The following is a 17,973-nucleotide window of genomic DNA, read 5'->3' on the forward strand; positions in this document are numbered from 1 at the left end:
AATAGAACTAATTAATTAGAATCAGGTGTGCTGACAGGACATGGAACAGAAAGTAAAGGTGCTTCAAAACACAGAGACCACACAGGAAATACTGACAAAAAAAGAGCACCAGGACAGGAAGTGATTGTAAACACAGGAAGTAGAAACTAGAAAGGACACTGGACAGGAATTAAAACACCAAACATGACCAAAGTGTCAGTAGCAAGCCTGACAGAAATTTCATTAGAATTGTTCTTAGCTTGGACGCCAACACGAGTGTGAGTGGGTGCAAGGCCGCGACTAGTGGACACAAGTCTTTTTACAACTTCCAATCGCTGCACGGACACATAACTCTTAGAAAAAGATTGCTTTACACATACACACCTGTGAATACAGACACACAACTCGTTAACAAAAAGCCACGTGTAACAAGACAACCAATCCAGGAAATACAAACAGATACCGTATTTTTCGGAGTATAAGTCGCTCCGGAGTATAAATCGCACCGGCCGAAAATGCATAATAAAGGAGGAAAAAAACATATAAGTCGCACTGTAGTATAAGTCGCATTTTTGGGGGAAATGTATTTGATAAAACCCAACACCAGAATAGACATTTGAAAGGCAATTTAAAATAAATAAAGAATAGTGAACAACAGGCTGAATAAGTGTACGTTATATGAGGCATAAATAACCAACTGAGAACGTGCCTGGTATGTTAACGTAACATATTATGGTAAGAGTCATTCAAATAACTATAACATATAGAACATGCTATACGTTTACCAAACAATCCGTCACTCCTTATCGCTAAATCCCATGAAATCTTATACGTCTAGTCTCTTACGTGAATGAGCTAAATAATATTATTTGATATTTTACAATAATGTGTTAATAATTTCACACATAAATCGCTCCAGAGTATAAATCGCACCCTCGGCCAAACTATGAAAAAAACTGCGACTTGTAGTCCGAAAAATACGGTAGATTCTTTTTTTACGGACAAACAATTTAAAACACACACATGCGGCTCAGATTACACACATTCACACACACACGTTATTTCACAGACACGTGAATTGGATTACACACACACACACACACACATTAGGATACAAACACACACATTAGTTCACAGACACATGAATTGGATTACACACACACACACACACACACATTAGGATACAAACACATTAGTTCACAGACACATTAATTGGATTACATATACACACATTAGGATACAAACACACACATTAGTCCACAGACACATGAATTGGATTACACACACACACATTAGTTCACAGACACGTGCATTGGATTACACACACACACACATTGAGATAACAGACACACACATTAGTTCACAGACACGTGAATTGGATTACACACACACACACACATTGAGATACAGACACACACATTAGTACACCGACACGTCATTTGGATTACACACACACATTGAGATACAGACACACACGTTAGTTCACAGAGACGTGAATTGGATTCACACGCACACACATTGAGATACAGACATGTACATTGGATTACACACACACACATTAGGATACAAACACACACATTAGTTTACAGACACGTGAATTGGATTACACACACACACATTGAGATACAGACACACACATTAGTTTGCAGACACGTGAATTGGATTACACACACACACATTGAGATACAGACACACACATTAGTTCACAGACATGTGAATTGGATTACACACACACACATTGAGATACAGACACACACATTAGTTCACAGAGACGTGAATTGGATCTACACACACACACATTGAGATACTGACACACACATTAGTTCACAGACACGTAAATTAGATTACACACACACACATTAGGATACAAACACACACATTAGTTCACAGACACGTGAACTGGATAACACACACACACATTGAGATACAGACACACACATTAGTTTACGGACACGTGAATTGGATTACACACACACACACACACATTGAGATACAGACACACACATTAGTTCACAGACACATGAATTGCATTACACACACACACACATTGAGATACAGACACACACATTAGTTCACAGACACATGAATTGCATTACACACACACACAGACATTTAGATACAGACACACACATTATTTCACAGACACGTGAATCGGATTACATGCACACACATTGAGATATAGACACACACATTATTTCACAGACACGTGAATTGGATTACACACACACACACATTAGGATACAAACACACATTAGTTCACAGACATGTGAATTGGATTACACACACACACACACATTAGGATACAGACACACACATTAGTTCACAGACACGTGAACCTTACTTTTTTTCTTATGTTGAGTGATTATTGATTAGGCATACTAGCACTCTGTCAAATAAAAGTAGCAACCATGGTGACATCCCAAACTTCTAGAATGCTCCAGAATGTGCACGTAGGTTGCGCGGCCTATGAATGGTTATTTCCAATTAGGATATTGTTATGATGGTGAGAAGCCATAATCCAAATCGAAATCAAACTTTGATAAATTGTCCAGCCTCTGTGGACTTCAACTGTTGTCCTTCCAACACCTCCAACATCTACACACCATCAATATTATCATTGGTACTGCCTGACTCTGATGGATGACATCACTACTTCCTCAGTACATTTAGTCCCACACAACACTGTGGTACATGAATGTTGCACAATATCGCACATGTAATCACGCAGCATGAACTCTCAGACTCCCACCTCACTCCTGACCCATTCCGTGCATGGGCCTGTTGGTGCATTTGGGGAATGCTTGAAATAGACAAACCTGCATTTACTTTATTGACTGAGAGTGACGTCTCTGACCTCCCAGGGCCTCCACTGCCCCCGCAAGATGTACAGGTGCTGTGTGGGCAGGCACCCGGAGTCCTGCAGGTCCGCTGGAAGCCCCCCGCCCTTTCTCCCACGGGCACGTCCAACGGGGCCAACGTCATCGGTTACGCCGTCTGCACCAAAGGACAGAAGGTGAGGTGCTGTGGTCCTGATGTTCACTCCTCATACACCACAGATCACATGCTGTGTGTGGCAGCAGCAGCTTGAGATACATAAAGAAAAACATCTAAACATGCTACTGCAACTTCAGTTATGTTTGAAGGCCAAACAAGATCATTTTAGTTCCTAAAGTTGAGAATAGGAACGTGACAATACGAACATTTAATATGGCGATTACCACGACCATAACCGTTATCATTATTATTGGGCTATTGTTGAATGTGCTCAAAACTACTTTTATACATACTGAAATCTTCAAATAACTTGGTCAAAAGATTCCCTCCATTCATGCATTTTCTACCGCTTGTCCCTTACTGGGTTGCGGGGGGTGCTGGAGCCTCTATTTATTAAAATAAATAGACGCCCTGTTAGAAAAAAACTATTTTGCATATTTTGTGTTTATGCTTCACTAATAGTATTGTAGTTTTAGTATTTTATCTGTTTTAATAGCTCAACTTGTATTGTTTTAAATATTGCTTTGAACTGTAGCACTGTTATATGTATTTAAGTTAAGTGTTTAACAAGTCTAATACATTATTAATTATTTTTGGCAGGTGTTGTGGCGTCTTACTCTGCTCAGTGGTCCTTGAACCACTTTGTCCTTTGTCTCATATTACTTAGTTTAAAACACTTTCTTCTAAGAGAGCACAGCTTGTCGACTCAATTTGCACAATGAAATATTTTAGTTACTTAGACAGTATTGTGTTACTTTAAGTTTAGATTAGGTCCTTTCTTAGTGGAGAAATACGTTAAAGTCTCTTGTTTTGCGAGATGGCACCAATCAGTATGTGAGGATATCAATCACGGTTTTTCCATCATTCTCATTGGAAACACTAATACTAACCGCCTAGAGTTTTAACGCGGTTATCGTTATTACCAATTATCGTTACATCCCTAGTTGAGAGACTAAAATACAGGTGTCAAACTCAAAGCCCAGGGGCCAAACCTGGCCCACCACACGATTTTATGTGGCCTGCCACATCATTTTATGTGAGAAACCGCATTCATTTATGTTGCCTGCAACATTATTTTATGAGAGAGGCTTCTTTCATTTATGTGGCCCGCTGCATCATTTAATGTGTTCCACCACATCATTTTAGGTGGTGCGCCACATCATTTTATGTGAGGGGCTTCATTCATGTATGTGGCCCGCCGCGTCATTTAATGTGTTCCACTACATTATTTTAGGTGGTCCACCAAATCATTTTATGTGGCCTGCCACTTCATTTTATGTGAGAGGCTTCTTTCATTTATGTGGCCTGCAACATTATTTTATGTGGCCCGCCGCGTCATTTAATGTGTTCCACTACATTATTTTAGGTGGTCCACCAAATCATTTTATGTGGCCTGCCACTTCATTTTATGTGAGAGGCTTCTTTCATTTATGTGGCCTGCAACATTATTTTATGTGGCCCGCCGCATCATTTTATGTGAGAGGCTTCTTTCATTTATGTGAGAGGCTTCTTTCATTTAAGTGGCCTGCAGCATCTTTTTATGTGGCCCGTCGCTTCATTTTATGTGAGAGGCTTCTTTCATTTATGTGAGACGCTTCTTTCATTTATGTGGCCTGCAGCCTCTTTTTATGTGGCCTGCCACATCATTTTATGTCAGAGGCTTCTTTCATTTAGGCGGCCTGCAACATTATTTTATATGGCCCGCATCATTTTATGTGAGAGACTTCTTTCCTTTTTATGTGGCCTGTTGCATTATTTAATGTGTTCCACCACATCATTGTAGGTGGTCCGCCACGTCATTTTATGTGACAGGCCGCATTCATTTATGTGGCCTGCAACATTATTTTATGTGTCCCACCGCTTCATTTTATGTGAGAGGCTCCTTTCATTTATGTGGCCTGCAACATCATTTTATGTGAGAGGCTTCTTTCATTTAAGTGGCCTTCAACATCAATTAATATGTTCCACCACATCATTGTAGGTGGTCCGCCAAATTATTTTATGTGGCCTGCAACATCATTGTATATGATTATGCTGCATTATTGTACGTAGCCCTCAGCATTCATTCAGCCCTCCGCTTCATTTAATGTGTTCCACCGCAAAATTATGCGGTCTGCTGCGATATATATTGTGGCCCATTGCATCATTTAATGTGGCCTGCCATATCATTTCAAAAGACCCACCACTTCATTTAAGGTGGTCTGCCACTTCATTTAATGTGGCCCGCCGCATCATTTATGTGGGATGTAAAAAAAGGCTGTAAATAATAAAGCACTTTCTTACAAAGCGCATGTGTTATTCCTAATTGTTAAGAGAAACTGAAAATGTTGACTTGAAGATGATCTGATCCTGAGACAAGCCAGTCACGTCTCAATGTGTTGGTCAAAATGATAGTCATCAAAAAGAGTTTCCTACGCAAATTGTCCGACGAGGCTTTATACATTTCTACTCATACGCATTCACTGTTACTTGTGGCCCTTTGAGGCCGACTTGGCCCTTTGAGGCCGACGTGGTTCTCAATAAAAACTAGTTTGATCCCCCTGGTGTGAGGCCACAAAATCTGTTTTTTAGAGGGTAGAAAGGCCCAGTTGTGTTATGTCCATCTTTTTGAGCTAAAGCAAGGACACACACACACACACACACACACACACACACACACACACACACACACACACACACAAGCAGGCACGTCAGAGACAGCACTAAGGTCTCTACCGCCCTCTGGTGACTGAAGAGGGATAGTGACTTCAAGTTGGACCTTCACAATTGTGAAAAAGTGACTTCACCCCATTTGGAAAAGTTTGTTGTTTCCAGCCAGCAGATGTTTTTTGTGTTTCTGGAGCAGATAGCAGAGGTGATGTTCCCCATGGCCGACTATGTGACCGTGGAGCTGACGCGGATTCAGTGCCTGGAGGCCAGGGAGGTCATAGTGAGGACTCTGTCCGCACAGGGAGAGTCCCAGGACTCCCACATCGCCGCCATTCCAAACAACCTGCTCGTGCCTCTACCTCCAATTCCGCTGCCGGCGCCAATGCACCCCCACCCCCACCCCCAGCAGCCTCACCTTACGTCCCCCCACCTTCCTCACGCCACCCCCCAGCTTCCCGCGCTGCCGCCTCCAGCCCACGGGCAACCGCTCCCGCTGCACCCGCATCCTCCGCACCCTCAACCCCACCCGCGACTGCCTCACCCCGGCCTCCCTCCCCAGGGTCGGCCTCCTCATCCGCAGGCCTTCCACCCTCTTCACCAAGGTCCGAGGCCGCAGCACCGCCTGCCTCTGCAGCCACACCCTCACCCCCACCCGGTACCTCAGAGACCAGTAAGTGCCAGAGACCTGGATGCCAAAGAGCAAGTCGCCCACCACGGGGCAGCTGTCCCACCCAACCAACTCGGTTGGGCCCCCGTACGCTCCCCGTCCTCCCAGCCGCTTGTAGCCATGCAAGGCCACACCCTGGAGGCCCCGCCCCATGGCAATCCACGCTCTCCCTCCCCACAAAGGATTCTACCACAGCCAAGAGGCACTCTAGTCCCGGACAACGTTGCCAAAGCCATCGCTCGGGAAGCAGCGCAGAGAGTGGCGGCAGAGAGCGGCAAGGTCTGACTGCACCTCATCACCATGCGCTAATACAGGGGTGTCCAAAGTGCGGCACGGGGACCTTTAGCGGCTCGCAAAATGAGTTATGTTGGCCCGCAGTTTATTGTCAGAAAAAAAAACAACGGCAGTAAAAATGCCAGAAAAAGAGCAAAAAAATCGGAATGTCACGAGAAAAAGCTGACATTTCCAAACTAATTGACAATATCATATTTAGTCACCTATAAAACAAAGAGTTGTCTTTAAATATGTATATATACATACATTAACATATGTATATATGAATGAATACATATATGTATATATGCACATATGTATATATATATATATATATATATATATATATATATATATATATATATATATATATATATATATATATATATATATATATATATATATATATATATATATATATATATATATATATATATATATATATATATATATATATATACACACTACCGTTCAAAAGTTTGGAGTCACCCAAACAATTTTGTAGAATAGCCTTCATTTTTAAGAACAAGAATAGACTGTCTAGTTTCAGATGAAAGTTCTCTTTTTCTGGCCATTTTGAGCGTTTAATTGACCCCACAAATGTGATGCTCCAGAAACTCAATCTGCTCAAAGGAAGGTCAGTTTTGTAGCTTCTGTAACGAGCTAAACTGTTTTCAGATGTGTGAACATGATTGCACAAGGGTTTTCTAATCATCAATTTGCCTTCTGAGCCAATGAGCAAACACATTGTACCATTAGAACACTGGAGTGATAGTTGCTGGGAATGGGCCTCTATACACCTATGTAGATATTGCACCAAAAACCAGACATTTGCAGCTAGAATAGTCATTTACCACATTAGCAATGTATAGAGTGTATTTCTTTAAAGTTAAGACTAGTTTAAAGTTATCTTCATTGAAAATTACAGTGCTTTTCCTTCAAAAATAAGGACATTTCAATGTGACCCCAAACTTTTAAACGGTAGTGTATGTACATATATATATATATATATATATATATATATATATATATATATATATATATATATATATATATATATATATATATATATATATATATATATATATATATATATATATATATATATATATATATATATATATATATATATATATATATATATATATCAAAGTGGCCCCCTTCATACTTTGACGTTACTGGAAAAAATCCCTTAGTGGAACAAATTTAGACACTACTAATCTAAGATATTAGAAGCTCTCAAAATAAAAATAAAAAATATTTACAAAGTTTAGTTAGTTAATTAGAAAATGAAAATAGTACTAACTTATGAATTCATCAGTTTTAAAAATGACAACAACAATAATATACAGTGTTAAAGTGTCGAACTGAACGAAGATATTTTCATACAGGTATAAGTTTTGACACACTAGGTTATGCAGTTACACAATTAATATTATCATTATTGTTAAAATATGTAAAAGAAAAGCTGAAATGTTCTAACTAATAAATAATTATAAATATAATCACCTGTAACACAGAGCTCACACAAAGTGTTGTCTTTAAATTTATATAATATATTTTTTTAGCATTAAAAAAATAAAACAATATTAAAATGTCACCGCATACTTTGATTTTTCAGTATTGTAGCCTTTGGTGGAAAAAGTTTAGACACTCCTGATCAAAAATATTAAAAGGGCTCAAAATAAAAAAAAGTTTAGTTAGTTAGTTAATTACAAATAATACTAACTTATGAATTGATTAATTTGAAAAATGACAACAATAATAATATACACTGTTCAATGTGTAACTGAACAGTAGTATTTTTGTACGGTAGAATATTGGACACGCTAGGGTAAGCAGTGAAAATGTCAAAAAAAACAGCAAAAATTAGAAAAATCTGACATGTTCGAAGTAATAATTAAAAATAGTATACTTAGTCACCTATAAAACAGAGTTGGGTCTTTACACATATGAAAGATATCAAAATGGCCTCCACATACTTGGACTTTTCAGTACACCCTGTTGTACTCGTCGCCATGGCAACGCTGCAAATACACTTGTCTGACGTTCCAGGGGGAGCGCAGGCCTGCTAGCTACGGCGAGCGGGGTCAGACCTTCCACCAGCACCACTCGGATGAGGAAGAGGAGGACGAGGAAGGGTTTACGCGCCGCAGGCGAAGGGGTCCTTCGGTGGACGAGTTCCTCCGAGGCTCTGAGTTGGGAAGGCCGGTAAGAACAACGTGAAAGTCTGGGTAGGACTGGAACAGCAGGAAGCTGGTTAGCTGCATGCACACACAGACAAGCTTGCCGGCGTCACTGTGTGCGTTCACGTGTCGTGTGTGTGTATGTGTGTGTGTGTGTGTGTGTGTGTATGTATGTGGACTTAAACAACTGGCTCTTTGTGTGTGTGTGTGTGTGTGTGTTTGTGTGTGCCTGTCAAAAGCCTCACTATAGTCACAATGAAGAGTATCACAGCGAGAGCAGCCGCGGCTCTGACCTGTCTGACATCATGGAAGAGGATGAGGAGGAGCTGTACTCAGAGATGCAGCTGGACGAGGGACGCCGACGCAACTCGCACAACACTCCCAAGGTGCACTTCTTTGCACGTACTTCTAAATAGTCAGACAGACTCACACCCATCCAAATACAACTTCTTGCTGGGAGTCCGCTGCACAGGCACAGATACTTCACTGCTGCCTTGCATTAGTCTGTGCTCAGGTTACATTAGCGTGTGTGCTCAGGTTACATTAGCGTGTGTGCTCAGGTTACATTAGCGTCTGTGCTCAGGTTACATTAGCAGTGTGCTCAGGTTACATTAGTGTGTGTGCTCAGGTTACATTAGCGTGTGTGCTCAGATTCCACTATCGAGGAGGCACTTAACAAAGCCTTCATTTCTCTTACACCTCCTGCTGTAGTCAATAGAGATCGACCGATATGGTTTTTCAGGGCCGATAGCGATTATTAGTAATCAAGGAGGCCGATGAGCGACGTTTGGAGTCAATATTAATTTGCAGTAAAAGGGATATAAACATGAATAGTATTCGTCAGTAAACAGCTGGACAAGACATTAAGTTGTTAAAATAAATAAAGACTGTGTGTAATCTATAAAATAGTGTACACTATTAGTGGGCATGTTGAGTGTGATTTACTAAGACTGTGTGTACAATTGTAAAGTGGTGCAGACCGCCTTATTGAAATGAGTATTTTGCGTGTACCATACGGTTCATCGCCATCATTTACTGCACATTCCTAACTGCGGGGGTTTATATGCAGGAGACATGTACCACTTTTTATGGGCAATTTAGAAGCAGTCCTGCACTGCATCTACATTGATATCATTTTTTGTTTTTTTTTTACCGCCGAAGGTACTGTTATATATAGTTTTTTTCCATATAAGAAATATTGTAATAATATATATTCTATCTGTAATAAACAATCATAATTAAAATGTACTAAAGGACACCAAAACGCATCAATTTAATTAATTTTAATAAATGCATTGAGTCCTCCAGCAGCTGTAATATTATAAAAGGATGTTGCTGAATGGACAATATGAGCAATATTTTTAAATTCGGAGCGTCCAAAATGTTGACACACGCAAACCTTTAGTAAATAAGACCCATAATGTTTTATGCGGCGCTAATGTTGTGTATAATCTATCATTAAAAAACATCGAACACCTTTATTAGGTGTGTCTAAGAGGAGCATCAACATTTTATAAAACATCTCCTGGGAAAATTGGTCAAAATATGTCACATCACAATAACTCATCTACTCCATTTTATACACTTGTATAACACTTTATGGATTTTATACATTGTAAGGTTTCCTCCTGAAATATTGTGAACATTTAAATAAAAACAATTGTGGGCTCCTTCACCTAGAATTATAGTTGAGACATTTTTCAAGATGGCTGACATCATTTCTTCCTGGATGTTACAGAAAGTATGAGGTGTCAGCTGCTGCATGCTCTTCTTTACTTACAGTCGTGCTCATAAGTTTACCTACCCTGGGAGAATTTATGATTTCTTGACCATTCTTCAGAGAATATGAATGATAACACAAAAACCTTTCTTCCACTCATGCTTAATGGTTGTGTGAAGCTATTTATTGGCAAACAACTGTGTTTACTCTTTTTAAATCAAAAGAAAGTACCCAAATGACCCTGATCAAAAGTTTACATACCCCAGTGACTTTGATCTGATAACATGCACAAAAGTTGACACAAACAGGTTTGAATGGCTAACAGTGTTTCCCATAAACTGCCAAGATACCTGGGCGTGTTCACCATGACATCATCGAGTATTTTGCATAATTTACTACAATGATATGATTTTCTCTAAAAAGGCTCAAAAAATGTATACTTACTAATTAATAATAACAGTTTTGTTTTAAACGTCCATCCATCCATCCATCCATTTTACAATATAATTACAACACTTTATGTACATATTTATATACAGATTTGAACAATAAGTTATTCACTGAAATATATTTATTAATTGTGGTTCTTACAAAAAATATATCTTATAAAATATAAAAGCTAAAATGTCTCTTAAATCTCTGCCCCTTTAATTAGTGCATACTAAATAATTTAACTTTAGCCTACTACTACAACCATATTATTTACCAGCAACATAAAGTGAAACAGAGGCAGAGGTGTCCTGCCACAGTCAGTAACAAATAAACAGAAAACAGTAGTGGTCAAATACAAATAAGGCAACAAGAGAAGTATCCTACACTTCTCTTTTGTAAAGTAAATCTGAACAGCCTATATGGGCATCTACATCAACTATATGATTTGCCTGAGAAGCTGGACAGGACAAAAAATATATATATATATATATATATTTATTTTTTTTTAATTTGTGGCGGACGTAATTCTTTCGTGGCGCCACAAATAAATGAATGTGTGGGAAACACTGGCTAATCAAGGTTCCAATCCTCACCTGTGACCTGTTTGTTTGTAATTAATGTGTGTGTATAAAAGGTCAGTGAGTTTCTGGTCTTCTGACAGACCATTGCATCTTTCATCCAGATGTTTCTAGATTCTGAGTCATGGGGAAGGCAAAACAATTGTCAAAGGATCTGCGAGAAAAGGTAATTGAACTGCATAAAACAGGAAAGGGGTATAAAAAGATATCCAAGGAATTGAGAATGCCCATCAGCAGTGTTGAAATGCTGATTAAGAAGTGGAAAATGAGGGATTCAGGTAGACCAGCAAAGATTTCAGCCACAACAGCCAGGAAAATTGTTCAAGATGCAAAGAAAAATCCACAAATAACTTCAGCTGAAATACAGGACTCCCTGAAAAATTGTGGTGTGGCTGTTTCAAGATGCACAATAAGGAGGCCCTTGAAGAAAAATGGGCTGCATGGTCGAGTCGCCAGAAGAAAGCCATTTCTGCGCAAATATCACAAAGTATCCCGCTTACATTACGCCAAACAGCACAGAGACAAGCCTCAAAACTTCTGGAACAAAGTAATTTGGAGTGATGGCAATAAATAGCTTCACACAACCATTAAGCATGAGTGGACGAAAGGTTTTTGTGTTATCATTCATATTCTCTGAAGAATGGCCAAGAAATCATAAATTCTCCCAGGGTATGTAAACTTATGAGCACAACTGTATATAATCATCTCATATTTGTCAAGACATTTACAAAAGTTTGCAATTTTGGCAGAAATATATTTTCTGTCTTCTTCACGTCCATCCATCTCTGTCGCGTTATTTGATTGAATGACGGAACATGAAACACGTGGCGCTCCTTTAATGAGCCCTACGCTCCTGAGTGTTGCGGACGGAGAATTGTTGTGCAACTCCGTCGCTGCAGTAGCCAAAACAAACAAAACAGGAGGAAAGAAAGACAAAAACTGGATGTCCAGGACAAAAAAATTAAAGTAAGAGGAGACCTCGTACTGCAGTGCGGCCAGCGCTGTGTTGGAAGGAGAGAAAGGGGGTGTGGCAATATCAGCATTGAAGTCAAATAAATGTCAAATATGAAAACATATTTGGGGAGAATGATTGACAATGAGAGTCATTTGTATTCTGAAATGATCCATCAAAAAGGTAACTGGTGCTTGAGCAGTGGCTACTTCACTAATGATTCACGTTTTAAATACTGCTACATCGGTCGATCTCTAGCAGTCAATGATTCCAATTGTAGTTTTTGGTAAGAATACACGTTCTGGTGGGCTTGTTTGTGTGCGTTTGCGTGTGCGTCAGTGTGTACGTGTGTTCCTGCGTGCCTGTCTGCGAGCGCTGCATGGGTTTGTTTACGTACCACTTGTTGGAGTACGTCAGTGCACATTCGTCCACACACGCCCGGAGAGTGAGCTGGTCTGCTGGGACGGCGTGCGGAGACTTCATGTTTTACGTCTGTCTGCGTTGTAGTCCGCTAACCCCTCGGGAGGCCGTCACCAGCGCGACGGCGGCAGGAGGATCCACCATGGCGGCCCGCAGCCTCAGAGACCGCCTCTCGCCGTCCCTGCCATTGGTCAGTAAAGACTTTAGCTTTCTTCCCAATGTTCACACAACGAGATTTTGAACCACAGGATTAAACATGAGCTACTGAATGACCATCGGTATGGGTTCAGGATTAATCGATCTACATCCCTAGCAGTGATGGATTTTGTAGAAAACATAGCTACAGCAATAGAAAAAAAGCAACACACTGTTGGTGTATTTATTGACTTATGTAAAGCTTTTGACACAATCGATCATACCTTCTGCAAAAATTGGAAAACTATGGCATAAGAGGTGTTTCACAACAGTGGTTAAGTAGTTATTTAAGTAATAGATCTCAATATGTGGAAATTAATAAGACTAAATCACAGCCAAGAAAAGTAACATGTGGGGTTCCACAAGGCTCTGTATTGGGACCTAAGTTATTTATACTTTATTTAAATGATATTTGTTCAGTATCTAATACATTGAAATTAGAGATGTCCGATATTATCGGCTGATAAATACTTTAAAATGCAATATAGGAAATTATCTGTATCAAAAAGTAAAATGTATGACTTTTTAAAACGCCGCTGTACGGAGTGGTACACGGACGTAGGGAGAAGTACAGAGCGCCAATAAACCTTAAAGGCACTGCTTTTGCGTGCCGGCCCAATCACATAATACCTACGGCTTTTCACACACACAAGTGAATGCAAGGCATACTTGGTCAACAAGTCACACTGAGGGTGGCCGTATAAACAACTGTAACACTGTTACAAATATGCGCCGCACTGTGAACCCACACCAGACAAGAATGACAAACACATTTTGGGAGAACATCCGCACCGTAACACAACATAAACACAACAGAACAAATACCCAGAACCCCTTGCAGCACTAACTCTTACGGGGCGCTACAATATACACCCCGCGCTATACCCTACCCCACCCCCCACCTCAACCCCGCCCACCTCAACCTCCTCATGCTCTCTCAGGGAGAGCATGTCCCAAATTCCAAGCTGCTGTTTTGAGGCATGTTAAAAAAAATAATGCACTTTGTGACTTCAATAATAAATATGGCAGTGCCATGTTGGAATTTTTTTCCATAACTTGAGTTGATTTATTTTGGAAAACCTTGTTACATTGTTTAATGCATCCAGCGGGGCATCACAACAAAATTAGGCATAATAATGTGTTAATTCCACGACTGTATATATCGGTATCGGTTGATATCGGAATCGGTAATTAAGAGTTGGACAATATCGGAATATCGGATATCGGCAAAAAAGCCATTATCGGACATCTCTAATTGAAATGTATTATGTTTGCAGATGATACAAATGTACATTGTTCAGGAGAAGACTTGAAGGAAGTGTTGACCATAATAGCGGTTATAAATAAATGATAAATGGGTTATACTTGTATAGCGCTTTTCTACCTTCAAGGTACACAAAGCGCTTTGACAGTATTTCCACATTCACCCATTCACACACACATTCACACACTGATGGCGGGAGCTGCCATGCAAGGCGCTAACCAGCAGCCATCAGGAGCAAGGGTGAAGTGTCTTGCCCAAGGACACAACAGACGTGACTAGGATGGTAGAAGGTGGGGATTGAACCCCAGTAACCAGCAGCCCTCCGATTACTGGCACGGCCACTCTACCAACTTCGCCACGCCGCCCCCGGTTGAGTTGCTTCAGCTAAAAACATGGTTTGATATTATTAAGTTATCATTAAATTATAAAAAAAACTAAATGTATGGTGTTTAGCGGTGCAAGGACAAATTGTGAAGCAAAATTTGAATTAAATCAAGTGGAAATTGATAAGAGTTTTCGAAACTAAGTTCTTGGGAATAATAATTGATCATAAATTATGTTGGAATTCGCAAATTGAATATATAAAGGGATAAAATATCCAAATCCATTGATATTCTTTATAAAGTGAGACACATGCTGAATAAAAAATGTCTGCATATGTTATATTATTTTTTTATTTTTCCATATATTCAAAGTAAAGCCGCTGCTCCTCCACATCGAGAGGAGCCAGTTGAGGTGGTTCGAGCATCTGGTCAGGATGCCACCCGAACGCCTCCCTAGGGAGGTGTTTAGGGCACGTCCAACCGGTAGGAGGCCACGGGGAAGACCCAGGACACGTTGGGAAGACTATGTCTCCCGGCTGGCCTGGGAACGCCTCGGGATCCCCCGGGAAGAGCTGGACAAAGTGGCTGGGGAGAGGGAAGTCTGGGTTTCCCTGCTTAGGCTGCTGCCCCCGCGACCCGACCTCGGATAAGCGGAAGAAGATGGATGGATGGATGGATGGATATTTTTCCATATTTAACATATTGTGTTGAAGTTTGGGGAAATGTTTATTAAACAAACATAGACCCAATAATTAAACTTCAAAAAAGGGTAATTAGAATAATACACAAAGCGTGCTACTATGAACATACCAATCCAGTATTCATAAGTTCTAATGAGTTAAAATTTTCAGATATTGTGTTTTTAAAAACAATGGAAATTATGTTTCGAGTAAAGAACAACAGCCTTCCAGCTTGTATTCTTAGGTTATTTAAATTAAGAGGAGAAAACTATAATTTACGGGGGATATTGATTTTTGAAATATGCAAAGTAAGAACGAATATAAAATACAAATGTATTTCAGTTTTAGGAGTTAAACGGTGGAACAGGCTCAGTGATATGTTGAAGACATGTAGTTCTTTGTTAAGGTTAAAGAAAGCTTTGAAAGGTGAAATAATGGAAAATTATAAAATATAGCAACGATTCCTTTCATCCCATTGATTTTTTTAACGTTGATTTTCCAGGCAATCTAATTTTCAGTGAATGTATAGGATAGGCAAATAAAAGCCTTGGCTTCAGCCTATTCCTTTTTTGGTCATTCTTTTTCTTTTTGTGTGTGTATGTGTATGATTGTTAATATGTATAATGATAAATAAATGGGTTATACTTGTATAGCGCTTTTCTACCTTCAAGGTAGTCAAAGCGCTTTGACACCATTTCCACATTCACCCATTCACACACACTGATGGCGGGAGCTGCCCACCCATCAGGAGCAAGGGTGAAGTGTCTTGCTCAAGGACACAACGGATGTGACGAGGTTGGTAGAAGCTGGGGATCGAACCAGGAACCCTCAGGTTGCTGGCACGGCCACTCTCCCAGCCGCGTCACGCTGTACTGTGCTGTTAAATTGATCACACAAAATGGTTGATTATATGACCGAAATAAACGCATTTCATTCATTCATTCATTGTTTTGAAAAAACATTCTACGACAAAGTTAGCGATATTGCAGAAATAAGGTAAATATAACTCTTAACAAACATAACCACTAAAGTAAAATGAAATTTTTTAACTATGTTATCAAAACTCTGAAAAAAAATCATAATTTCAGGATAAATGTAATCCACTATTTTATTTCTAAATATGAGTAATAAAATACATGAGAAAAGGACTTGGAAAAAAATGCTTATATATTTTAGAGTTATTGATAGTGATTAAACACTGTTTAAAAAGAGTAAAAGGAAGGTTTGAGGCTAAATAGTTACCGTGTTTGGTAAAGCAGTAAGTAGGCGTGTTCTAGAAGGTTCCATGACGTTGTTAGCTAATGCTACAGCTAACGACGGCTAACAGGCAAATGTAGCACCTTTTCCCTCTCAAAACAGTCAGTGGCTTCATCGTCACTATTTTCTGAGGTGGCGTTTGCTGTTCGCTGTCGAGCCTTTCCGATGAAGATAAATACTTTAGTTGCGATAAAATCAGTAAACTTTCACAATAACGTTGGGGAAAGCTGCCAATATCCGAAAGTAGGCGGGGTTAGCTAGTTATCTGACTGCCAATTGGCCACAGTAAGCTGTCAATCAACTCCCCTCTGCTGTACACAAACGAATGTTTTCTTTTTTTTATTCGTATATTTTCCTAATAATCTTTTTAAAACGATAGTCAAAATATCACTGACTTTTACAAAATATACTCAGTCCAAATTTAAATATCTTTTATAAAAATATTTTTTGTTATAAATTAAAGTAAGCCACTGTTACGTATGGGTAGTTAGCATTAGCAATATGATAGGCATATGTGTAAAATAAAAATAAAGATATTGATTTACATGAAACTAGAGGTGTTCGATAATATCGGCCTGCCGATATTATCGGCCGATATATGCGTTAAAATGTAATATCGGAAATGATCTGTATCTGTTTTTTTATTATCGGTATCGTGTTTTTTTTTATTAAATCAACATAAAAAACACAAGATACACTTACAATTAGTGCACCAACCCAAAAAACCTCCCTCCCCCATTTACACTCATTCACACAAAAGGGTTGTTTCTTTCTGTTATTAATATTCTGGTTCCTACATTATATATCAATATATATCAATACAGTCTGCAAGGGATACAGTCCGTAAGCACACATGATTGTGCGTGCTGCTGGTCCACTAATAGTACTAACCTTTAACAGTTAATTTTACTCATTTTCATTCATTACTAGTTTCTATGTAACTGTTTTTATATTGTTGTACTTTGTTTTTTATTTAAGAAAATGTTTTTAATTTATTTATCTTATTTTACTAATTTTTTTAAAAAGTACCTTATCTTCACCATACCTGGTTGTCCAAATTAGGCATAATAATGTGTTAATACCACGACTGCATATATCGGTTGATATCGGTTGATATCGGTATCGGTAATAAAGAGTTGGACAATATCGGAATATCGGATATCGGCAAAAAGCCATTATCGGACATCCCTACATGAAACCAGTATTCTCAGACAGTTCTTGTAAAGACGATTCTACTGATAAAAGTACAATTTTCCTGTGTTAAAAAGTAAGAAAGTTATATATGGCGGCTAATTTGTGTCTTTATTACAAAAATAATTTTTGACACTGAAATTAAGTAACTGATTTTTTTGTATTTGAATTTTGTGAACTGATTTCTTTTTTTTTTACATCAAATTATGCTGA

At 39.1% G+C, this 17,973-nt stretch overlaps 2 protein-coding genes across 5 annotated transcripts in view; one reads left to right on the forward strand and one right to left on the reverse strand.

The window, feature by feature from the left end:
- Positions 1–16,813, reverse strand: part of LOC133656145 (liver-expressed antimicrobial peptide 2) — a 128,479-nt gene extending 111,666 nt beyond the window's left edge. Inside the window, exons 1-5 of one of the 4 annotated variants that reach the window (XM_062057028.1) lie at positions 16,555–16,813; positions 16,054–16,189; positions 12,828–13,031; positions 8,545–8,756; positions 2,834–2,973 (exon numbers count right to left, since the gene is read on the reverse strand). The gene's annotated coding sequence lies outside the window, so the exon portion shown is untranslated. Of the gene's footprint in view, positions 1–2,795; positions 2,974–8,544; positions 8,757–12,827; positions 13,032–16,053; positions 16,190–16,554 lie in introns of those variants that run through there. The other 3 variants (XM_062057029.1, XM_062057030.1, XM_062057031.1) reach the window with 3 other exon arrangements.
- LOC133656421 (RIMS-binding protein 2-like) overlaps positions 1–17,973 on the forward strand; it is a 106,341-nt gene that overhangs the window by 64,276 nt on the left and 24,092 nt on the right. Inside the window, exons 10-14 of the mRNA XM_062057501.1 lie at positions 2,841–2,992; positions 5,819–6,568; positions 8,618–8,773; positions 8,988–9,134; positions 12,938–13,040. Coding sequence (XP_061913485.1) covers positions 2,841–2,992; positions 5,819–6,568; positions 8,618–8,773; positions 8,988–9,134; positions 12,938–13,040 — 1,308 coding nt within the window. The remainder of the gene's footprint in view (positions 1–2,840; positions 2,993–5,818; positions 6,569–8,617; positions 8,774–8,987; positions 9,135–12,937; positions 13,041–17,973) is intronic.

The sequence above is a fragment of the Entelurus aequoreus genome, linkage group LG08 (genome assembly GCF_033978785.1).
Source record: "Entelurus aequoreus isolate RoL-2023_Sb linkage group LG08, RoL_Eaeq_v1.1, whole genome shotgun sequence".
In the NCBI taxonomy this organism is placed as follows: domain Eukaryota; kingdom Metazoa; phylum Chordata; class Actinopteri; order Syngnathiformes; family Syngnathidae; genus Entelurus; species Entelurus aequoreus.